Source organism: Rattus norvegicus, chromosome 1, assembly GCF_021556685.1.
Source record: "Rattus norvegicus strain SHRSP/BbbUtx chromosome 1, alternate assembly SHRSP_T2T, whole genome shotgun sequence".
Classification (NCBI taxonomy): domain Eukaryota; kingdom Metazoa; phylum Chordata; class Mammalia; order Rodentia; family Muridae; genus Rattus; species Rattus norvegicus.
In genome coordinates this window covers 250,092,558-250,118,548 of record NC_141534.1, presented here as the reverse complement: position 1 = coordinate 250,118,548, position 25,991 = coordinate 250,092,558, and the positions used below count along the sequence as shown (strand labels likewise).

The 25,991-nt window shown below is 38.2% G+C and overlaps 1 protein-coding gene across 4 annotated transcripts in view; it reads right to left on the bottom strand.

Annotated features, from left to right (window-relative positions):
* Positions 1-25,045, bottom strand: part of LOC134484003 (cytochrome P450 2C7-like) — a 56,071-nt gene extending 31,026 nt beyond the window's left edge. For 3 of the 4 annotated variants that reach the window (XR_015653289.1, XM_087609368.1, XM_087609378.1), the window contains exons 1-5: positions 24,742-25,024; positions 15,527-15,689; positions 15,212-15,361; positions 6,433-6,593; positions 4,438-4,614 (exon numbers count right to left, since the gene is read on the bottom strand). Coding sequence is in view for 3 of the 4 variants with exons in the window: in XM_087609368.1 (XP_087465494.1) it covers positions 4,438-4,614; positions 6,433-6,593; positions 15,212-15,361; positions 15,527-15,689; positions 24,742-24,978 (888 nt within the window). In the remaining variant the exon portion in view is untranslated. Of the gene's footprint in view, positions 1-4,437; positions 4,615-6,432; positions 6,594-15,211; positions 15,362-15,526; positions 15,690-24,741 lie in introns of all 4 variants that reach the window. The other variant, XM_087609356.1, reaches the window with a different exon arrangement.
* Between the last annotated feature and the right edge of the window lie 946 nt (positions 25,046-25,991).

Genomic DNA, 25,991 nt, shown 5'->3' with positions numbered 1-25,991 from the left:
CAGGAGCTGATTCTTTGAGAAAATCAACAAGATAGATAAACCCTTAGCCAGACTAACCAGAAGGCAAAGATAGCATATCGAAATTAACAAAATCAGAAATGTAAAGGGAGACAAAAACAACAGAATTGGAGGAAATCCAAAAAACCATCAGATCCTACTACAAAAGCCTATATTCAACAAAACTGGAAAATTTGACTGAAATGGACAATTTTCTAGACAGATACCAGCTACCAAAGTTAAATTAGGAACAGATAAACTACCTAAATAACCCCCATAACTCCTAAAGAAATAAAAGCAATTATCAAAAGTCTCCCAACCAAAAAGGGACCAGAACCAGATGGGTTCAGTGCACACATCTATTAGACCTCGTAGAAGACCTAATACCAATACTGTCAAAACTATTACAGAAAATAGAAACAGACTGAACACTATCAAATTCTTTCTATGAAGGCACAGTTATATTTATGCCTAAATCACACAAAGACCCAACAAAGAAAGAGAACTTCAGACAATTTTCCTTATGATTATTGACACAAAAATACTCAATAAAATTCTTGCAAAACGAATCCAAGAAAACATCAAAACTATCATTCATCACAATCTAGTAGGCTTCATCTAAGGGATGCAGGGATAGTTCAATATATGGAAATGCATCAACGTAATCCCCCACATAAACAAACTCAAAGATAAAAATCACATGATCATCTCATTAGATGCTGAGAAAGCATTTGTCAAAATTCAACACCCCTTCATGATAAAAGACCTGGGAAGTTCAGGAATTCAAGGAACATCAACGAAATGAGGTCAAAGGGATGAAAAATAGGAAAGAAAGAAGTCAAAATATCACTATTTGCAGATGATATGGTAGTATACTTAAGCTACCTCAAAAGTTCCACCAGAGAACTACTAATCCTGAAAAACAAAGTGGGTAGGTATAACATTAAATCAAACAAATCAGGACCCTTCTTCTACTCAAAGAATAAACAGACTGAGAAAGAAATTAGGGAATTGACACCCTTCACAATAGTCCCAAATACCATAATACCTCAGAGGGACTCCAACCGAGGAAATGAAAGATCTGTATGAGAAGACCTTCAAGTCTCTGAAGAAAGAAATTGAAGAAGATCTCAGAAGATGGAAGGACCTCCCATGCTCATGGATTTGCAGAATTAGTATAGTAAAAATGGCCCTTTTGACAAAAGCAATCTACAGATTCAATGCAATTCTCATCAAAATTCCAAACCAATTCACAAACACATGTTCCATTATGTTCATAGCAGCCTTATTTATAATAGCCAGAAGCTGGAAAGAACCCAGATGCCGTTAAACAGAAGAATAGATACAGAAAACGTGGTACATCTACAAAATGGAGTACTGTTCAGCTATCAAAAACAATGACTTCAAGTAATTCACCCGCCAATGGATTAAACTTGAAAATATCATCCTGAGTGAGGTAACGCAACCAAAAAAAATGCACATTATGTAAGTGGATATTAGCCCAAAAGCTCAAATTATCCAAGATACAATCCACAGGCCATATGAAGCTCAAGAAGAATGGTTACCAAAGTAGGGATATTTCACTCCTTAAAAGGAGGAACAAAAATATTCATAGGAGGGGATATGGAATCAAAGTTTGGTGGCCCATATATATACAGCCACCAAAACTAGAAAAGATTGATGAAGCTAAGAAGTGCATGCTGACAGGAACTGGATATAGATGTCTCCAGAGAGATACAGTAAGTGCATGGCAAATACAGAGGCAAATTCTAGCAGTAAACCTTTGAACTGAGAATAGGTCCCCCGTTGGAAGAATTAGAGAAAGGATTGAAAGAGGTGAAGGGACTTGCAACCCCAGAAGAACAACACTGCTAACCAACTAGAATTTCCAGGGACTAAACCACTACCCAAAGAACATATTCGGATTGACCCATGGCTCCAGCTGCATATTTAGCAGAGAATGCCCTTGTTGGGCACCAGTGGAAGGAGAAGCCCTTGATCCTGCCAAGCCCTTGACCCCCGGTGTAGGGAAATATCATGGGGTGGTGGGGGCTTGCATGAAGGGAGGGAGTGGATGGGGAGGGGAGCACTCTCATAGAAGAAGGGCAGGGGAATACTATTGGGGGCTTATATCTCTGAAACCAGGAAAAGGAATAACATTTGAAATGTAAATTAAAAACCCAGTAAAATAAAAATAAAAAATAGAAGATTGCAGACTAAACAGGAGAATAGACCAAGAGACAAAAGAGTAGGATCAGAGAGTAGAAGAGAAGACTGCTGCTGAGAGTTGTCCCAGGGGAATCTGAACTGTGCCACAGAAGTTACTGCCAAGAGACACTTAGAAGAACCTAAACGCAAAATAACAAAATAAGAAATAAAATAAAATCTACAAGACATCACAGGACATCAGGGGTTTTCATAAGTGGTTACATAGTGATAAGATGCTCTCCAAACAGCAGAAACTGGCACTTGCAGTGTTTTGTAGGCACATAAAATACCACCATAAAATAAAAGAAACAGGGTTATTGCCCTGAGGTACCAATTAAACATCCTGATCTGACTTTCTGAATTATAATCTTACAAGAATACAAATTTAAAGGACACAGATGAGACAAAATAGTCATTCAAGAGAAATCAAATTACAGCAAAATCAAAGACATTAAACACTTGGATAGTAAGTACTGCTATACAATTACAGGAGTGAAGAAATCATGGTGGTGGACTAGCAAAAGAAAGTTAAGATCAGTGGAGCAGAATCGATGTGCACAAACAACCCCAAAAATCTATTGTCAACACATTTATACAGAGTCTGAAGAAAATTCAGTTGAGAAACGTCTTTTGCGCAAACTGTATGGTGCGAGCACAGTCCATGCTACCAGGATAAGCAACAGATACCACTCTTCAATCACTTCTGGTGAATATTAACTTGAGGTTATACTCAAAGTCTTGCTCTTTGATACACTAACTCTTCCCACAACATGCCTTTTCATATACCATTCAGTCGTTCAGAAATTAGCTTCTATACCTATCATTATAAAATAAACAATATAGCTAGATAAAGTTTAATCCGCTAGACATGCAGGAAATCTAGCCACACAATATGTGCATTTATGGTGCCAATATGCATACTTCCATGACAGTTGGTTGCTTTTTACTTGATTAGAATTTTTTTCATTTTATTGTTATTCTACCTATCTACATTGCAAATGTTATCCCCCTTCTCTGTTTCCCCTCCATAAGCCCCATATCCACTCCTCCCACCTCCCTTCTTCCATAAGGGTGCTCCTCCACCTGCCCACCTACTCCTGCCTCAGCACCCTAGCATTCCATCACCAAGAATCATCAGGCCTCTAGAGGGCCAAGAGGTTACCCTCCCAGTGATGCCAGATAAATCAATCAATCTTCTGCTACATATCTGGAGTCATAGGTACCCCCTGTATACTCTTTGGTTGGTGTTTTAGTCCTTGGGAACTCTTAGTGGGGTTGTTTGGTTGATATTCTTGTTGTTCTTATAAGGTTGCAAACCCCTTCAGCTCCTATAGTCCTTGCCCTAACTTCTCCATTTGGGTCCCTATGTGTAGTCTAATATTTGACTGTATACATCTGCATCTGTATTTGTCTGGTTCTTGTAGAGCCTCTCAGGGGACAGCTATAACAGGCTTCTCTCAGGAAACACTTCTTGGCATCAGCAATAGTGTCTGGGTTTGGTGTCAGCCGATGGGATGGATCCCTAGGTAGGGCAGTCTCTGGATGGCCTTTCCTTCAGTTTCTGCTCCACCCTTTGTCCCTTCATTTCCTTTTGACAGGAGGAATTCTGGATTAATATTTTTGAGGTGGGTGGGTGGTCCCATCCCTCAACCTGGGGCCATACTTATCCACTGGATATGGTCTCTATAGGTTCTATCTCCCCTTTGTTGGGTATTTTGCCTAATGTCCTACCTGTAGGGTCCTGGAAACCTCTTGTGTCCCTGGCATCTGGGACTTTCAAGTGGCTACTCCCCAGTTCCCCCTCCCCCATTTCTACACATTTACCTTCAAATTTTGATTCTTTGTACTTCTTCCCAATCTCCTCCCTTATCTGAACTGCCCTCACTTTCCCCTCACCCTCCTCTCTCCCTCCCAGATACCTGTCTCCCTCTACTTCCCAGAGATTATTCTCTTCCCCTACTGAGTAGGACTGTAGCATCCACACTTTTTTTACATTTTTCCAATCTTATCTGCCCTTTGGCTTGTTTTCTCCACAACTGCAGTGGAGTTAATGTGCTCTGATTAACAAATTCCCTTAATATCACAAGTATCTGTATGCTACATTCTAACATATAACATATACAGAAATCTTTTTCAAAGTATACTGACGTCAAACATCTCTGACAAACGTTTCAATGTTCAACAAACCAGAAAATGTTTGAAAAATAAAATAATCTTATATTAACATTTTACCTGTTTTTGTTTAATCAGGTAATAATCAACAAAATCACGAGGGTTTGTAACATCCAATGATTCCTGGTGTTCTTCTATTTTCTTCAACAAATAGCTTTTCATATAATTAATATTTTTTGCTATTTTGTGATGAGTTCCAGGAAAATAGTCAATGAGTGAAGGAAAACTATTGCAGACCTATAAAACCAGACCAATAATTTATTTTGTTAATATGTGTTGCTTTAATTTTATTTATGTGTGCGTGTATGTGTGTGAATATGTGTATGTATTTGTGTGCCTGTGTGTCATTGTTTGTGCTTGTGTATCTGTGTGTGTCTATACATACACATGCAAGTGTATGATATATGGATGGGTGCCTTTGAAGGCCAGATGTATTAGAGCCTCTGAAACTAGTGGTTGTGAACCACCTGGCATGGGTACTGAAGATTGGACTCAGATCCTTTGGAAGGTAACACACAACCTTAAGCACTGATGCATCTATTCAGTCCCTGACTATAGGCATAATATATTGTGTACTGTGTAAAATGTATCCTTCTATCACTCAAATGCTGATTACCCTATCCTACTCTCTTGTTTCCATCTGAGACAGCGTTATACTGCTTATGTTAAGCAACTCTTGTATGAGGTTTGTGTAAACAAGGTTCATCATTTATTCTCTGACTTGTCCATAAAAGCTGGAAATAACTAGGCAATAGAAAGTATAGGGCAGGACTTTTACCAGCCAGGGGATAAGGAAGAGAAAGGAAGAGAGGATTCAGCATGAGGAAGGGATCTAGACAGACATAAAAAGCAATATACATTTGAATTCCAGATAGTCAAACCAATCCAAAAATTCAAATGGTTTGGGATTTTGCTGGTAGACAGACAGATTTGATTAGAGAATTACAATATAATTTTAATGCTAGATATTATGTTTTAACTTGGAAACTGTCTTGATCTATCTGTGTCATTGTTGGGCAACTAGCTAAGATAAAGAAAAGCACCCTCTGTGCTAATTTACTACACACATACAAAATGATATTCATTATACATTTGCCAAAGAATCCTTTTCAATGGATAGATTTGAAGAAATGCACATATCTAAAATATATACAATGTCCAGCATGGGTTTATGAATGCAGACATGAATAAAAATGGTGTCTAACATAAAGAAATGTATTTCATTTCAGGCATGGAATAATGTAATGCCCTCTGAGTATAGAAAGAATTGGGTGAAAAATTCCTGACCAATTGATCAAAGATCATAAGTTTCCACATTATTGAGTTTGAAATATGATATGTTAATTATTGCCATTTATAGTATTCAGATGATAGCAGAAGGGAAGTGTTAAGTGACTTGATTTACAGAACAAAAGGTATATTTAACTTCCTAAAACCAGTCTCAGCAAAGAGTGAATATTCAGAAGTGGTTGGGGTTCCTAAGAGCCTTGAATGCAAATGTACATCATACCACTTACAAGATTCTCTATGACCACAAAGTTATTATGCAGAATTCAGGAGATGCTAATTCGAGCTATGACAACCGTGTAAGGACATTTGTGGTCTACACAGCATTGAACTATTCATATTCTATTTCTACCTGTCACCTCATCACTAGGATTGTGGCTCAAAAATCAAAGCATTGAAAATAAACATGCTTTCAAGGCAGATTTCATTGCCACTGATATTCTTTCTCCTTACGAGAATATTGATTCTAAACTAAGGTATTTCTGCCCAGAAATATGATGAGTATTGCTTAGTAGTTTAAAGACAACAAGAATGTTGCATTGAATAATGTCCTGTGATTTTTTGGGCACACTTTAAGTGTATTAAATGTTGTGCTTTATACCAACAGTTCTCTGTACATTCATGGGAAGATCAATGAATATTCTTTACATAATACATTGGTCAGAACCAAGGTGTCTTATCACATCACTTTTTGGGAAATATTGAATTAGATCTGTGCCAGTAAAGTATCATTTGTGTTCTCACAAGTTAAAAAAATATTGACATCACCTGCATCCATGGGGAGCTCATAATCTTGAGATTCTCATTCACTTTTTCCATGAACGTAAGCATTTCCTTATCTTTATAATCAAAATGATTCTGGAAAGTAATGGAGCAGATGACATTGCATGGAGCACAGTTCAGGATCAAGGAGGGGTCACAGGGTGAGCCTGAAGATTTAGAAAAAATTAGAAAAATACCATTAAAATAGACAAATAAGACACGCTGTTTCTGTTAAAAGGTAAATATTCTTTAGGAGTTTTAAATCATATCTTGCCTACAATTTTCCTAATAGCTAAGCATTTATTATATATAAAATTCACATATCTCTTTGATCTTAAACCTGAGGTGATTTTTCTAGGGAGAAGCAAAATTTATAGGTTTGTAAATATTTTCCAATATCATCAAATTTCTGTGCTGATATAGTGCTTACAATTTTGCATCATATTGAAGTATATGATCTTACAGGTTTAAAACTCTTAAGGAAAATCTATTATACCAATTCAGCAGTTTTAACTCTCTTCTGTACTGAAAGGAAACAAAAACGTTATAATAAAATTTTCATGTATTCAGAGATTCAGAGCAGAATTTTATCTTACTTCACTGCGTATAGGCTATTTGATACTCAGAAGGAAATAGAAAAGTGTATACCTGGAAGTTGTGTATCCACAATCAATAAATCAAAAAAGCAACTATTGATCCAAAAAAGGAGGAGAGGACCACACTACAGGTGGTTTCCGTATGAGAGGAAAAACCATGATGAGAACTGCTCCTTGCTATACAAGAAGATGGTGCAACTCCAAGAACAGCCAGTTCTCTGTGGATTTGTTGATATGACTAAATTAAATATAAAATTTTACCGTACATATTCTAGGAGGGGAAAAACATGAAAGAATTGATAGAGACTTCTATATTCATTTTGTCACCTGAAAGCGATATATTTTGCTGAGTGCCATGTCTTGCATTCACAATTTTGTACCATAGGCCAAAGTTTCAGGGTGCTTAGGGCAAAGATTAAGAAATTTCACAAAGGAACTCAACAACACAAGGTGCTAGAAGATAAGACAGTCCATAGGTAGACATTTTTAGCTAATGGTACCCAAGTTATGGAAAAGAGAAGTGTCAGTACTAGGTCTTTATCTCAGCTGTAGACAGGATTCTGAGAGATAAACAGAAAGGATCGCATATAGATACCCGAGAACCCTCAGAAAGACATTGGAAAGAATGGAGAATTGGTTTCAAAACTGCATAGTTAGGGGGATCACCAGACACACTTTCCTTACTTCTGTGACCACCAAGCATGTTAGTGGTGCACTCCTATATTTGTAGGTAAGCATTTATATAAAGAAACTAAAAATAAACACAAATATTTAAGTAACAATTCTGGAGAAGGAAGGAATAGGAAAAACTGAAATAGAATTTCCAGAAAGGTGATGGTATGTGAGCATGTTCAAAGCACATGGTACACTACAATAAGGATCTTTATGAAACCCTCACTATATATACTATTAGTATTGATCTTTTTTACAAGAGAACTAAATAACAAGCATGTTCAATCACACTCTACACAAAATGTCTGGGGGAAAACGAGATTTATACTTTTGTAAACATTTTCAAAAATCATCATCATCAAATTTCTGTGTAAATATAATGCTTAAAATTATGCATCACATTGATGTCAATAATATTACAGGTTCAAAATTCATAAGAAAATTCTTTTTTTTAGTTCTGTGAATACATCACAGAAGCGTTGTGTTGTGTTGTGTGTGTGTGTCTGTGTGTGTGTTGTGTTGTGTGTGTGTGTGTGTGTGTGTGTGTTTATACTTAGGGAGATCTGGAAAGCATGTCATATGTCATGGAGCTACCTTATATAGTTGCTGGGAACCCATTGCTGCTCCTCTGGAGAAACATACTCTCCTAGGTGATAAGCCATCTCTCAGGGAAGTTTCTTCTGATGTCCTTTCTATAGAGAATTTTTTTGATCAAATGATCAGTAGTCTTTATTTTCCAGGTGATCCTTAATTTAAGTCTGAAGACTTCACATAGGGATCATTAAATTACCACTTTTCTGAATAAATTAATGAACATTTAAATAAAATAAAATCCTTACAATTGCTGTTAGTATACTGGACTTTTAAAACATAATTATATTCTATATTGTCAAGTAATGTTTTAATTTACCAAAAAGGAGTGGAAGATAAACATTTGGGAATTTTCAAGAGTGTATACATGCTACCCACAGGTTAAATTTGATTTTTCGTTCTTTCCTTTCTCTTTATTTGGAAGACTAACTTAAAAATCATTAGAAATCAAATGGCTAATCAAATTTTTCCTTCAGAAACTTGTTGAGTAGTACCATCCACTGTAGTAGGAAAAGAAAAATCTTTTTTCAGACAAACACTCACAAAGAGTTAACTTGTGTAGAAATGGCAGGCAGCAGAGTTAGTTGAAATAGTTGAGATTTAATTTAAAAAATGATTTAGTTTGAAAATATTTCCACAGCTTCTCTATGCATTTTTAAAGATCTGGGATGTCATATGTATTTTATTAGAACATACGTCAGAATTCTGAGTATATAAAAGAAGAAATAATTAAATTGATTATATTTCTTGATTTTTATTAATTAAAATGTCCCTGAATCTCTGGAATGAATACGACTAGATCATAAAGGATGGAGAGGTGAGATGGCTCCAAAGTTCCACCAATAGTCAAGAATTACTGGCACTTCTTAGTTCTTAAGACAGAATTATTTGACTTTCTTTAAAAGTATGGCTGTCTATAATATGTCAATTGTACTCTAGAAGAATGCCACACATACATGACATTTCTTAACCACTGTCAGAGAAGCTTCTGTTTATAGTAGATGATGACCAACACAGAGACAACAAGAGAACACAGAGCAAAGAATAAGAGACTTCAAAATGTTCAGTCCTAAATATAACTTATGTATTATCCTCCTTCCTTGAAAGATTCAGGGACCATTGAGAAATAGGGAACAGAAAGGTGGTGGATAACCACAAGGAAAAAATGTCTTCTGGGCACAGCAGGACAGCTGCACATATGAAGTCACAGCAAATATAATAGGATGAGCAAGACCTGTGCAAGCCAAAGTCATAACATATCCTAAAACGGTAGCTGGGCATGATGTGCTGTACATAGTGAAGGGATTATTTGCAATTATTAGCTTCTGGAAGAGGAAGTGTCAAATTCCTCTAAAAGTATAGCTGCCACACCTTATAAAAGATATCTCTTCTTAGAGCATATGTGGGACCATCACAGAAAGGCACAATTGGATACAATGCAGATATCAACAGATTGTAGGGATATCAACTTCAACCAACACATCTAAGTCTCAACTTCTCCATTTGTAGATCAGGGAACATGCAGAAGAGGAGGCAGAAACATTGTAAGAACAAGAATAGCATGAAATCTATTGTGAAAACTTGTCCTGGACATGGCTGCAAAAATAATTAGAAAAATGACTGAATCATTAGGAGTGTTAATGTGGGAAGATAAAAAGCTCAGACGCTACCCTTAGACAGAGAGCTATATATGACTGATGGGGTGAGGAAAATTAACCTCTGTAATGATAAGCCCACTTATTGGTTTCATAAGTTGTTAATTGCTAGTGACTGTCTTTGTCATCCACATGGTGGGTAAACTGAACCATTGGAGGTCAGTGCTTAAAGTCACTGACAAGGGTTGATCCAGATACCTACAGGGGCTGCTGCTAAAGGCAGATTAGAGAAGTTGCTCAGCAGACATATTTGCTGAAGGAAGGGAACTTAATTGACTGGGTCTGGCACTCTATATTGCCAGTCCTCCGCCCCCCAAAAAAACAGCCAAACAACAACAACAACAAAAAAAAAACCCTATGAACTCTTTTAACTCCTTGGGGTCAGAGAGAAAGAGGATGAAAGAGAAAGTTCATACACACACACACATACACACACACACACACACACACACACACACACACTCACAGACAGAATGGACAAATCAAAAAGCAGAGTCCAACTTCATACACACAAATATGCTTGCATATATACATACAAACATACACACATGCATACAGATGATCAGACAGACAAATAAATATTCACCTATTGAATGGTTAGAAAAAAGCTTCAGCATGCAAAGTCCAAGTATTACATACATACATATATACATACATACATAGACACACACATACATACATACATACATACATACATACATACATACATACATACATACACACAACTGGTGGATGGAAGGAACAATGTTCCAAGTCCCATTTGCACAAACTCTACACACACACTTACAGCTGATGGCTGTGAGAGGCAATGTCCCAGCCAAACCATTCACATACACATAGTTGATGCATGAGAGAAACAATGTTCTAGCCACACCCTATCTTAGTTTATTCTTTCTTCTACAGCTCATATATCCCAGCAAAATCTTTCAAGCAGTATATAATTATAATGTGATTACATGTTAGTTTTCTTCTGGTGAATGATTATGAAGAAACAGTATGTTTTCTCCTAACTTTAGGAAATATAATATTACATAGCGCATGTAAAGATCAAATTAATCTTAAAAAATCATATGCATTCATAAACAAGCAACATCTATAGTTTAACAAAATGTAAGCAAGCAAGAGAGTTTCTCACGGTTTTTTCTCTTACTGGAAGGCAGCAATTTGCTGTTATAAAGAAAGAAGTATTACAATACTATTTATCTTTAAAAGTAATCCTGTAAAATCATAATCACAAATCTAAACTTTTATATAAAAATCAGTCATATCTATCTTTTTTATTAGACATATTTCTTCATTTACATTTCAAATGTTATTCCCTTTCCCGGTTTCCTGTCCATAATCACCCTCCCATTCTCTCTCCACCATAAGGATGTTTCCCCAATCAACCACCCCTTATAACCCCCCCAACATTCCCCTGAACCAGGAGTCCACCCTTGGCAGGACCAAGGGCTTCCCCTTCCACTGGTGCCACAACAAAGCTATTCTTTGCTACTTATTCAGTCAGAGCCCTGGATCAGTATATGGATGGTCGTTTAATCCCTGGAATTGCTGGTTGGTTGGCATTGCTGTACTTATGGGTTTGAAGACCCTTCAGCTCTTTCAACCCTTAGTCTAATTCCCCCAAAGGGGGCACCATTCTCAGTTCAGTGGTTTGTTGCTAGCCTCACCTCTGTAATTGAAATACTCTGGTTGTGTATCTCAGGAGAGATGTATATGCAATCACTTTCAACATGCTCTTCATAACATCATCAATCTTATCTAGCTTTGGTGGCTGTATACATATGGGTCACATATGGGGCAGGCACTGAATGGCCATTTTTCAGTCACTGCTGTGAACTTTGCCTTCATATCCCCTCCTATGGACATTTTTGCTACCCCTCTTAAGAAGGAGTGATAGCATCTGCATTTTGGTCATCCTTCTTCTTGAGCTTCCTGTGGTCTGTGGATTGCATCGTGGGTAATTCGAGATTTTTGGCTAATATCCACTTATCACTGAGTGCATACCATACGTGTTTTTCTGTGATTGGGGTACCTCACTCAGGATGATATTTTCTAGTTCATTCCATCTGCCTATGAACTTCATGAAGTCATTGATTTTGATTACTGAGTAATAGTCCATTGTGTAGATGTACAACAATTTCTTAATACATTCCTTTGAAGGGCATCTGGGTTCTTTCCAGCTTCTGTTAGAAATAAGGCTGCTGTAAACATAGTGGAGCATGTGTCTTTGTTGTATGTTGGAGCATCTTTTGGGTACATGCCCAGCAGAAGTATAGCTGGCTCCTCAGGAAGTGCCATGTCCAATTTTCTGAGAAACCTCCAGACTAATTTCAAGAGTGGTTGAACCAGATTGCAGTCCCACCAAAAATGGAGGAGTATTCCTCTTTCTCCACATTCTTGCCAGCATCTACTATCACCTGAGTTTTTCATCTTAGACTGACTGGTGTGAGGTGGAATCTCAGGGTTGTTTGGATTTGGAATTCTGCCTCTGTGTGTCTCGAGTCTACCAGGCAGGTCACTTGGAGCAGAAAAATAGGTCTTATCTCTGCTCTCAGGTGTGTAGGTGCTCCTGGTTACTGTCTTTCAGCTCTCGATGAAGGCAAGAATCAGAAGGGTCCTGTCCCTGACTGCTCCTAGTTCCCTGCATCCAGCAGGCACAGCTGGCACTACGTGATTCCCTCTTGGTGGGGTATGTGGGCAGAGAGTAGTCTCCTCTGATTTCTCAGAAGTGTCTGCACTTCTGTAGGTCCAACTCTCTCCCCTGAGGGATTGGGTTCAGGGAATTGTTTGTCCAGTTCAGTTCAGTTCTGGGCAAAGACCAGAATGGCAGGTATATGCAGTTGATTGTTCCTATATTCCTGTGTCCAGAGGCACTATGAAGTTTCCTCTTGAACAAGCAATATTGGCAAAAGTGGGTAGAAGTGGCAGTCTGCTTTGAGGTCTCAGGATGGTCTGCACTTTGGGTGTTCAGCTCTCTTACTCACAGTCATATCTGTCTTAAATCCTCAAAATGTACATCTACTCATCAACAATAGTTAATAAATCATATCGGAAAGCTGAATGCAAAAAATGATATATGAAATCAGTTATCACCAGTCCATCCTCAATGAGATGTAATGACATCAGAGAATAATGACACTGTTCGTGTTCCCTGACCATAAAAGGTCCCTAGCTTAACTAAAACTGTACCTTTCTGAACTTCACACTGTTCCCTAAGATTTTTTACATCGGAGATAGTAGTAAAAATTATCTCAACCAAGCTTAACTGACTTATTTTTCCCAAAGTTTTCTAAGGGTGGTAGTCATTGTTCACATTCTAAATCTCTAAGTTCTTCTCTAAGGTGGTGTTCCAGTAGTAATGCCAAAAATAAATCAGGCACTAATATTGTGAATGCCACCAAGACTTCCCAGTGAGGGAATGGAAGTCTGCTTAAAGTTTTCATATAACTCTTAAACTAAGAGTGCAACAAACAGAGCAGAACTCCATAACAGCATAATGTCCACAGGACACATAGGTCTCAGGGCTGTGACACAAAAAGGCCCTCCCATAGTGCTATGGTAACCCATGGACTGAATTACATAAATTCTAAAGCCATTTGTCATTTCTCCTGCATGACCCTTGGCAGAGCTGTTTGGTTGTAAAATCATATATAATGTATCCAACAAGCCTGATAGCATACCTGAAAACTCTAGAAAAAAATAAGCAAATACACCCAGGAGAAGTTGAATGTAGAAAATATCAAACAGTGCTGAAATCAACCATGTTGAAACAAAAATAATTATACAAAGAATCAACAAAACCACAAGTTAGTTCTCTGAGAAAATCAACAAGATAGATAAATACTTAGCCAGGCTAACCAGAGGGAACAGACAGTGTATACAAATTAAAAAAATCAGAAATGGAAAGGGAGACATAACAGAAACTGAGGAAATTCAAAAAATTACCAGGTCCTACTACCAAAGACTATACTCAACAAAACTGGAAAATCTGGATGAAATGGACAATTCTATAGACAGATACCAGGTACCAAAGTTTAATCAGGGTCAGATAAACAATCCAAATAGTTCTGTAACCCCTAAGAAATCGAAGCAGTCATTAAATGTCTCCCAACACTTTGGTTGGTGGTTTAGTCCCTGAAGCTCTGAGAGGTCTAGTTAGTGTTAGTTGATATTGTTGTTCTTCCTATCAGGTTGCAAACCACTTCAACTTCTTCAGTGTTTACTCTAACTCCTCCATTGGAGTCCCTGTGCTCAGTCCAGTGGTTAGCTGCAAGCATCATCATCTGTATTAGTAAGGATATAGCAGAGCCTCTCAGGAGACCTCTATCAGACTCCTGTCAGCAAGCACTTCTTGGTATCAGCAGTAGTGACTGGGTTTGGTGGATGAAGAATTGACTTTGAATTTTGCTGGAGATTGAATGGAATCTGTAGATTGCTTTCAGAAAAATGGCCATTTTCATTATATTAACCCTGCCAATCCATGGGCATGAGATATGTTTTCATTTTCTGAGATCTTCAACTTTTTTCTTTAGAGACTTGAAGCTCTTGTTATACAGATGTTTCACTTCCTTGATTAGAGTCACACCAAGGTATTTTATATTATTTGTGAATATTGTAAAGGGTGTCTTTTCCTTAATTTCTTTCTCAGCCTGTTTATCCTTTGAGTAGAGGAAGATTACTGATTTGTTTGAGTTAATTTTATACGTAACTCCTTTGCTGAAATTGTTTATCAGTTTAGCATTCCTCTCATGGAAGTTTTGGGGTCACTTAATTTGTATTATCATATCATCTGCACATAATGATACTTTGACATCTTCTTTTCCAATTTGTATCCCTTTAACCTCTTTTAATTGTCTAATTGTTCTTGCTAGGACTCCAACTACTATATTGAAAATGTAGAGTGAGTGGGCAACCTTGGATAGTCCCTAATTTTAGTGGGATTTCTTCAAGTTTCCCTCCATTTAGTTTGATTTTGGAATGAATCTGTAGTTAATACAGTGTAATTTATCTGTAGTTCAAGAAAATGTAAGCAAATATCTTCTGCCACCTTTATCAGTAGCATTTATTCTTTGATGAAATGATACAAAATGGGGAAACCACATCTATTCTAATAAGACTACATAGTTCCACAACTCAGCATAAAATTACATGAAGCATATATTGTTATTTCTGATTAAAAACAATGAAATTGTTTTAGATAGAACATTATCAACATAACTTAGCCATGCATACCCTAACTAAGATGTAAATGTATAAATTTGTATTTACCTTTTGTTTTCCTCAGTTCTTCCACTAGGCACTGTGCTTCCTCTTGAACACGGTCCTCAATGTTCCTTTTTCCAATTCCCAAATTCCGAAAGGTCATGATTGTGAATCGTCTCATCTCTTTCCATCTGTTTCCATTGCTAAAAACAATGCCTAAAGAAATGAGAAGATACTAGAAATAGATGCTAGGAACAGATGAAAATGGAAGCCATAGAGACGTCCTACTGTGCTTAAGAAGGAAGTCCACCCCTTTCTTTCAAACTTATATCTTAATATAAACATGATACAACACACACATGAATATGTACACTTACTTACCAAAACCTTTAGTAACATTTTCAATCATTGGATAGCTTCCTCTACCAGAAAACTTCTCCCCGTTATCAATCAGAGCTTCCTTTATTGCTTCATATCCATGCAATATGACAGTGGGCTGTGAGCCCAAATACAGAGTGAACACAGGGCCATAGGTTTTTGAAAACTGGAAATAGGAAAGAAAATGCAAATACTAGCAAACATATGTTATCTTAATCTACACAGTGTAAACCTCATTCACACTAACATTGTCTTTGCATTTTAATGATGCAGACATAAATCAGCAAAATTAGGCCCAATTAATGTTTGAAGTGTAAATTTTTAAGACAACACCAATGATTCTATTGATCAGTCCAGATTTGGCTTACTGCTATCACAAACACAGAGAATGAACACTGCAGAAGCAGGTGTGAACACCACAGGTATACAGTATTTCCTGAAAAACTGGTCCCTTATATGGCAGTATTCTTAACACCAGATTTAGGCATGCATGAACCAAAAATGGATATGAATATCACTAAATATGCAGAATGATATTTTTGCATTTCTTGTGTTACTCCATGTCCATTGGTATTTAGATAAATTAGGTATTAGTTCTCTAGAGTCCAGTGTCAAGTAGATAACCTCAATAAAGATATATGTCTAAAAGTATACCTGACTTATTGAATAAAATGTTACTCACTATTGACTCCCAAACAAAACTAATCGGAAAAGCTGTTTTTAAAAAAGAAAACAAATATTCATAAATTTTCTAGTTTGAGTGGATTTTTATTTTTTATTTAAAAAATGTTTTGAGCTGGAGCGCCATTTACAACTTATAGCTCAGTTGTATTCCTGGAGGCCTGAAAGCACCAGGGATAAGCATTTGGACCCCTCCCTCACAAAGTGTGCCTTCCATGTCTCATATGCCCATCACCAACGATCTATGCCCTGTCCCCTGAGCTCTTCCAACTTTTCTGGAGACCTACATGGACCAAGGATAATTTGGTAAGAACCAGCCCCAGACTGCTTGCCTCCAGGGGCCACCAAGCAAAAGCAACCTGAACGTTACCCCCTGTGTTCCATTTTGTCCCTGTATCTCCATTCTCTGAGACTGCATGCAGTGGGGGAAACCAGGTAAAAATGCTCACCTCCAAGTTCCCTGCAAACCAATACCCTCTAAATCATACCAAAGGGTCCTAAGCTGCACATGGTCTCTTGTGTTCCATTGTGCAGCTCAAAACTCTGCCTGCATTCCTGGAGGCCTGCCAGTAACTGGGACAGTCACTTTGGTAAAAGCAGCTTAAGAACAAAAATCAAGAAAAACTTGGGCAAAATGGCACCACCAGAGCCTAGATATTCTACTCTAGCAAGCCGCATATATGCTAACATAGTTAAAACATGAAAAAATGACCTTAAATCCAATAAAGATGATAGAGGACTTTAAGAGGAAATGAATAAAACTGTTTAAGATCTCAAAATGGAAATAAAGCAATAAATAAGTAAATAAGTAAGCAAACAAATAAATACCAAACACCAACAAACACAAACAAAAAATACACAAATATAAAAATCCTGGAGATAAAACAATTAGGTAAAAGAACAGAAGCTACAAATTTAAAGATATCAAAGAAATAATCAAAAGCATAAAAAGGTATGATAGAATAAATAAATTCATCTGTAAAGAATATGATAAATATAAATAGTTTCTGACACAAAACATTAATAAAATCTGGGACAGTATGAAAGACCAAACCAAAGAATGATAGGAGTAAAAGAAGATTGCCAGCTACATGCCCAGAAAGTATTTTCAATCAAATCATAGAAGAAAATTTTCCCCAAGCTAAAGAAAAAACTGCCTATGAACATATGCAAAGCTTACAAAATTCCAACTAGATTGAGCCAGAAAAGAAAATATTTCCACCGTATATTAATGAAAACATAAAACCTAAAGAACAAACAAAGAATATTTAAAGATCCAAGGAAGAAATACCAAGTAACATGCAAAGGGAGATCTAACAGAATTATACTGAATTCTTAATAGAGACTCTAAAAATGAAATGATCCCAGACAAATGTCTTGTAGAATCTGTGAAACCATCAAAACCAACCTAAACTACTATACACTGCAAAATTCAAATTCACCATAGATGGAGAAAGTAGGATATTCCATGACAAAACCAAATTTAAAAGAATATCTTTCAACAATCTAGCCATATAGAAGATACTGGAAGGAAAACTTTAACTCAAGGATATTGACTATACCCATGAAAACACAAGAAATAAGTAATTCCTTACAAATAAAATCAAAAGAAGGTGTATGCGCGCGCGCGCACACACACACACACACACACACACACACACACACACACTCCATTATCATGAGAATAACAGCAATTCATAATCATTGGTTATTAATATCAATCAAAATACAGTTTCTTACTGTGGCTGTAACTTTTCTGATCCTGGCCCACAGCTCCATGCTCCCAAATCCCATGGGAGAGAGAGCTGAACACCAAGAGGTGCGGGCAATCCTGAGACTGCAGGGCAGAACAGACTGCCACTTCTGCCTAGCCTTGTCCTCATCCCTGGCCCAAAAGGAAACTACATAGTGCCTCTGGACACAGGAATATAGGAGCAGTCATCTGCAGGAGCAAGGTGGAGATCTGTGCCCAGATCTGAACTGAACAGGTCAAACAGCTCCCAGCATCCAAAGCCCGTGGGGGTGGAGAATTAGACCCTCAGAAGTGTGGACACTCCTGAGATACGAGAGGAGACTACTCTCTACCCACCTTCTGGTCTAAAGAGGAAAATACCTAGTGCCATCTCTGCCCTGGGAACAGGGAACTAGGAGCAATAGAGGCAGGACCCTTCCAGTTGCTGCCCTCACCAAGAGCTGAAAGCCAGCTGTCAGGAGCAACTATATGCCTGAGAGCAGAGGTAAGGCCAACTGTTTTGCTCCAAGTGACCTGCCTGGTGGACTCAGGACACACAAAGATAGAAGTACTCTAGGAACGGGCACTTCTGGTTTCTGACTGTGGCCAGAACATATCTGATCCCAGCCCACAGCTCCCTGCTCCCAAACCCATGGGAGAGAGAACTGAACACTCAGAAGTGCAGGCAATCCTGAGACTGCAGGGCAGTACAGACTGCAACTTCTGCCCACATTTGCCTACATCACAGGCACAAGCGGAAACTGCGTAGTGACTCTGAGCATAGAAATATAGGAGAACGGCAAAAGATTTATACGATCTGAAGAGAAATCAGACAACAAAAGGAGGTCAAGGGGATATAGATCAGCAAAGAAGAAGTCAAAATATCACTATTTGCAGATGATATAATAGTATATTTAAGTGATCCCAAAAGTTCCACCAGAGAACTACTAAAACTGATAAACAACTTCAGCAAAGTGGCTGGGTATAAAATTAACTCAAATAAATCAGTAGCCTCCCTCTACACAAAAGAGAAACAAGCCAAGAAAGAAATTAGGGAAACAACACCCTTCATAATAGACCCAAATAATATAAAGTACCTCGGTGTCACTTTAACCAAGCAAATAAAAGATCTGTACAATAAGAACTTCAAGACTCTGAAGAAAGAAATTGAAGAGGCCTCAGAAGATGGAAAGATGTCCCATGCTCATGGATTGGCAGGATTAATATAGTAAAAATGGCCATTTTACCAAAAGCGATCTACAGATTCAATGCAATCCCCATCAAAATACCAATCCAATTCTTCAAAGAGTTAGACAGAACAATTTGCAAATTCATCTGGAATAGCAAACCCCCAGGATAGCTAAAACTGTCCTCAACAATAAAAGGACTTCAGGGGGAATCACTATCCCTGAACTCAAGCAGTATTACAGAGCGATAGTGATAAAAACTGCATGGTATTGGTACAGAGACAGAAAGATAGACCAATGGAACAGAATTGAAGACCCAGAAATGAACCCACACACCTATGGGAACTTGATTTTTGACAAAGGAGCCAAAACCATCAAATGGAAAAAAGATAGCATTTTCAGCAAATGGTGCTTGTTCAACTAGAGGTCAACATGTAGAAGAATGCAGATTGATCCATGCTTATCACCCTGTACAAAGCTTAAGTCCAAGTGGATCAAGGACCTCCACATCAAACCAGATACACTCAAACTAATAGAAGAAAAACTAGGGCAGCATCTCGAACACATGGGCACTGGAAAAAACTTCCTGAACAAAACACCAATGGCTTATGCTCTAAGATCAAGAATCTACAAATGGGATCTCATAAAACTGCAAAGCTTCTGTAAGGCAAAGGACACTGTGGTTAGGACAAAACGGCAACCAACAGATTGGGAAAAGATCTTTACCAATCCTACAACAGATAGAGGGCTTATATCCAAAATATACAAAGAACTCAAGAAGTTAGACCGCAGGGAGACAAATAACCCTATTAAAAAATGGGGTTCAGAGCTAAACAAAGAATTCACAGCTGAGGAATGCCGAATGGCTGAGAAACACCTAAAGAAATGTTCAACATCTTTAGTCATAAGGGAAATGCAAATCAAAACAACCCTGAGATTTCACCTCACACCAGTGAGAATGGCTAAGATCAAAAACTCAGGGGACAACAGATGCTGGCGAGGATGTGGAGAAAGAGAAACACTCCTCCATTGTTGGTGGGATTGCAGACTGTTACAACCATTCTGGAGATCAGTCTCTAGGTTTCTCAGAAAATTGGACATTGAACTGCCTGAGGATCCAGCTATACCTCTCTTTGGCATATACCCAAAAGATGCCCCAACATATAAAAAAGACACATGCTCCACTATGTTCATCACAACCTTATTTATAATAGCCATAACCTGGAAAGAACCCAGATGCCCTTCAACAAAGGAATGGATACAGAAAATGTGGTACATCTACACAATGGAATATTACTCAGCTATCAAAAACAATGACTTTATGAAATTCGTAGGCAAATGTTTGGAACTGGAAAATATCATCCTGAGTGAGGTAACCCAATCACAGAAAAACACACATGGTATGCACTCATTGATAAGCGACTATTAGCCCAAATGCTTGAATTACCCTTGATGCCTAGAACAAATGACACTCAGGACAGATGATCAAAATGTGAATGCTTCACTCCTTCTTTAAAAGGGGAACAAGAATACCCTTGGCAAGGAATAGAGAGGCAAAGATTAAAACAGACACAGAAGGAACACCCATTCAGAGCCTGCCCCACATGTGGCCAATACATATACAGCCATCCAATTAGACAAGATGGATGAAGCAAAGAAGTGCAGGCTGATAGGAGCCGGATGTATATCGCTCCTGAGAGACACAGCCAGAATACAGCAATCACAGAGGCGAATGCCAGCAGCAAACCACTGAACTGAGAATAGGACCCCCGTTGAAGGAATCAGAGAAAGAACTGGAAGAGCTTGAAGGGGCTCGAGACCCCTTATGAACAACAATGCCAAGCAACCAGATATTCCAGGGACTAAGCCACTACCTAAAGACTATACATGGACTGTCCCTGTACTCTTACCTCATAGGTAGCAATGAATATCCTAGTAAGAGCACCAGTGGAAGGGGAAGCCCTGGGTCCTGCTAAGACTGAACCCCCAGTGAACTAGATTGTTGAGGGGAGGGCGGCAATGGGGGGAGGATGGGGAGGGGAACACCGATAAGAAAGGGGAGGGGGAAGGGGGGAGGGGGATGTTTGCCCTGGAAACCGGGAAAGGGAATAACACTCGAAATGTATATAAGAAATACTCAAGTTAATAAAAAAAGATTTAAAATAAAAATTAAGTTTCAAAAAGTTAAATATATATATATATATATATATATATAGCAGCAGTCAGCTGCAGGAGCCCCAAGATCCAGATCTGTGCCCAGATCTGAACTAACCAGTCAAACCGTTCCCTATACCCAAATCACTTACAGTGGGGGGAGATATACTCTGAGAAACAGGAGGAGAGTACTCTCTCCACATCTGACCAGATACATTCAAAGTAATAGAAAAAGTAGGGAAGAGTCTTGAACACATGGGCACTGGGGAAACTTTTCTGAACAGAGCACCAATGGCTTATAATCTAATATCAAGTATTGACAAATGGAACCTCAAAAAACTGCAAAGCTTCCGTAAGGCAAAGAACACTGTCATTAGAACAAACGGTAACCAACAGATTTGGAAAATATCTTTAACACTTGTACATCCGATGGAGGGCTAATATCCAAAATATACAAAAACTCAAGATGTTAGAATCCAGAGAGCCAAATAACACCATTAAGAAATGGGGTACAGCGCTAAACAATGAATAAACAGTTAAGGAATATGAAATGGCTGCTAAGCTCCTAAAGAAATGTTAAACATCCTTAGTCATCAGGGAAATGCAAATCAAACAACCCTGAGATTCCACCTCAAATCAGTCAGAATGGCTAAAATCTAAAACTCAGGCACCAGCAGATGCTGATGAGGATGTGGAGAAAGAGGAACACTTTTCCATTGTTGGTGGGATTTCTAACTAGTACAACCTCTCTGGAAATCAGTCTGGAGGATCCTCAGAAAATTGGACATTGCACTACCTGAGGACCCAACTATACCTCTCCTGGGCATATATTCAAAAGAAAAGGTGCTCTGTCATACAACAAAGGCACATGCTCCACTATGTTCATAGCAGCCTTATTTATAATAGCCAGAAGCTGGAGAGAACCCAGATGCCCTTCAATCAAGGAATGGATACAGAAAATGTATTACATGTTCACAATAGAGTACTACTGAGCTATGGAAACAATGACTTCATGAAATTCATAGGCAAATGAAAGGAACTAGAAAATATCATTTTGAGTGAAGTATCCCAATCACAAAAAACACACATGGTATTCACTCATTGATAAGTGTATATTAGCCCAAATGCTCGAATTACCCAAGATGCAATGCATGAATCACATGAAATTCAGGAAAGATGAACAAAATGTGGATGCTTCATTCCTTCTTAAAAAGGAAAATAAAAAATATCCATAGGAGGGGATATGGAAGCAAAATTTAGAGCAGAGACTGAAGGAATGGCCATTCAGAGCCGGTACCACATGTGGCCCATATACATACATACATACATACATATATATATATATATATATATATATACATATATCCAGCAAAACAGATAAGATGCATGAAGCAAAGAAGTGAATGATGACAGGAACCAGATATAGATCTCTCCCAAGAGACACAACGGAACGTGTCAAATACAGAAGTGAATGCTAGCAGCAAACCACTGAACTGAGAATGGGACCCCTGTTGGAGGAATTAGATAAAGAATTGAAAGAGCTGAAGGGGCTTGCGACCCCAAAAGAATAACAATGACAGCCAACCAGCACTTCCAGGAATTAAACCACCACCCAAAGTCAATACATGGACTGACCTTGGGCTCCAACTACACATGTAGCTGTGAATAGCCTTGTTGGGGTACCAATGGAAGGGCAAGCCCTTGGTCCTGCCAAGGTTGGACTCCCAGTTCAGGGGATTGTTTACAGAGGTTAGGGGGAGATGGATGGGAAGGGGAACACTCTTACAGAAAGGGAGGAGGGGTTATGGGGCTGACGGACAGTAAACCTGGAAAGGGGGTAACATTTATATTTTTTAAGTATTCTTTTATTTTCCATCTTTATTAATTTGGGTATTTTTTATTTACATTTTATTGTTATTCCATTTCCCGGTTCTGGGCCACCATCCCCCTAACTCCTCCCCGTCGCTTTCTATATGGGTGTTCCCCTCCACATTCTCCCCCCATTACTGCCCTCCTCCCAACAATCACGTTCACTGGGGGTTCAGTCTGGCAGGACCAAGGGCTTCCCCTTCCACTGGTGCTCTTACTATTCATTGCTACCTATGAGGTTGGAGCCCAGGGTCAGTCCATGTATAGTCTTTGGGTAGTGGCTTAGTCTCTGGAAGCTCTGGTTGGTTGGCATTGTTGTTCATGTAAGGTTGAGAGCCCCTTCAAGCTCTTCCAGTCCTTTCTCTGATTCCTTCAATGGGGGTACCGTTCTCAGTTCAGTGGTTTGCTGCTGGCATTCGCCTATGTATTTGCTGTATTCTGGCTGTTGCTCTCAGGAGAGGTCTACATCCGGTTCCTGTCGGCCTGCACTTCTTTGCTTCATCCATCTTGTATAATTTGGTGGCTCTATATGTATGGGCCACATGTGGGGCGGGCTCTGAATGGGTGTTCCTTCTGCCCCTGTTTTAATCTTTGGTTGGCAGACTTCTAATGACTGCTTCTTTTGCCTTGGGCTCGTGGGTCAGTTTAGATGATTTATCTGAGAGAACATGGAAAGGGCCTCAAACTCATTGATCCCCTGGGGTGTGTATTGAAAGACAGACAGACAGACAGACAGACAGACAGACAGACAGAAAGAAAGAAAGAAAGAAAGAAAGGAAGAAAGGAAGAAAGAAAGAAAGGGAGGGAGGAAGGAAGGGAGGAAGGAAGGGAGGAAGGGAGGGAGGAAGGAAGGAAGGAAGGAAGGAAGGAAGGAAGGAAGGAAGGAAGGAAGGGAAAGAAAAGAAAAGAAATCCTTCTTGAACAAGCTAGGAACCTAGTAAAATAGAAACTCCAGTAATCTATGAGGGTGACTGTAGCCATAACTGTTTCAGTAGGGGATATAGACGCTAAAATAGCCACCTGCTAAGACCAGGCAAAACTTTAGTGGACAGGCAGGGACACCATTCCAGCCACAAAACCTTCAAGTCACAATTTTTCATGTCTACAAGTTGTGCATGGATAAAGCTGGAGCAAAATTTGAAGAAATTACCAAACAATGCCTGGCCCAACTTGAGAGACATTCCTTAAGAAAAAGCCTATCCATGACCCTATTAATGATATTCTGCTATACTTACAGACATGAGACTAGCATAACTGTCATCTGATAGGCTTCAACAATCAGCAGTTGGAATTAGATGGAAACTCACAACCAAATATTAGGAAGAGCTAAGAAGAAACTACAGTCAGGATTTGAGTTACTAAAATAATTAATAAATTAATGCCATGACCTAACTTTCTTCAACATGAAACCTTGTTCATTATTCAATTCCTGACAAGTGCCAGTTATAAAAGGCATAAGCTACACAATACTTGGTGAGAGGTATGACTTTATGATTATTTATAACATTACTGTCTTCAGTACTATATTTTCATTTAAAAGAAGTTCTAATTTATCTTCCTTATCAAGTTATTACAGGATCACCGACAATACTTACCTTGGTTAAGGATTGGCTGATGTTCTTCACATCTATCTGGAGGAAATTACCAATAATTGGGAGAGGAGTGGGGCCAGGAGGGAGCTTCCTTCTCCTAGAGCTCTGTCTCCAGAGTGAGAGGAGAATGAGAGAGGAGAGAGTAAGTACCAGGAAAGTGACCAGATCCATGGAGACCCTCCTTACTGATGCAGTTGTGATCAGGCAGCACAGAGATTTTATAACATGCTGAAACAACATGCACCTCTTTGAGCATCATTGATTAGTCCATTAGGGAATCTTTAATCCCACTTGCTCTCTATCAAGTGATCTTTGTCCCTTTGATAGAGATAAATATAAGATATCATTTACTTTGACCTTTATACAGTGCCCATTTGAATTTCTGGCTAATACTAAGGATTGGTGCCCAATTACTGATAATAAAAGTAAACAAATATTTTCTAATGTGTGGTAATTCTTCAGAATTAATATATTAATTTTAAGATTCAAGAAAACTCCTCCATATATGACTTAAGTCATATATTACTTATGATATTTATATACTCAATGAAATATGTTTATTTTTAACAAAATCATACTATATAACATAGGCAGGTCTCTAACTGACAGCTCTTCTGCTACATTGCCCCAATAACCAGAAATATATTTACATACCACAAAGATCATGCATACTTAAAATGTTTATTTTCTATACTAAACATTCCAACAGATTTTGTTCAATAACATATGCTTTATAGCTCCTTATTTTACTCTTGTCCAATACAAAACAAAGAACAGAAAACATACATGTCAGTCACACATCTTTACTCAATTATAAAAGACCATTATTCTTTTTCTAAGGGTGGTGAAACAAAAAGAACTGTCAGTATCTCACAGATCATAGTTGGAAGAATTTAAAATCCACTGTGAATATCTAACGAGCATGCTTATTACCCTGACTTTATTATAGATTCTTGAAGAAAAGTTTCATGATTCTCCATTTTCCACTAATGCACATATGAAACTGGTTAAGCATGATTCTGTACAGAGAAAATAACAATAACTGATACCAGCTAAGTGTTCCCAAACAGCAGTACCAACTGGGTACCTAGTGTTCAAATGTCTGAGGCTAAGGAGGACATTTCTACATAAACAAAAGCTCAATTCTGAACTATTATGTCCATAATTACTTGACTATTCATTATGTAAATATATTGATGATAACCACTATCACAAAAAATAAACATGACTCTAGTTAATAATTATATTCTTTA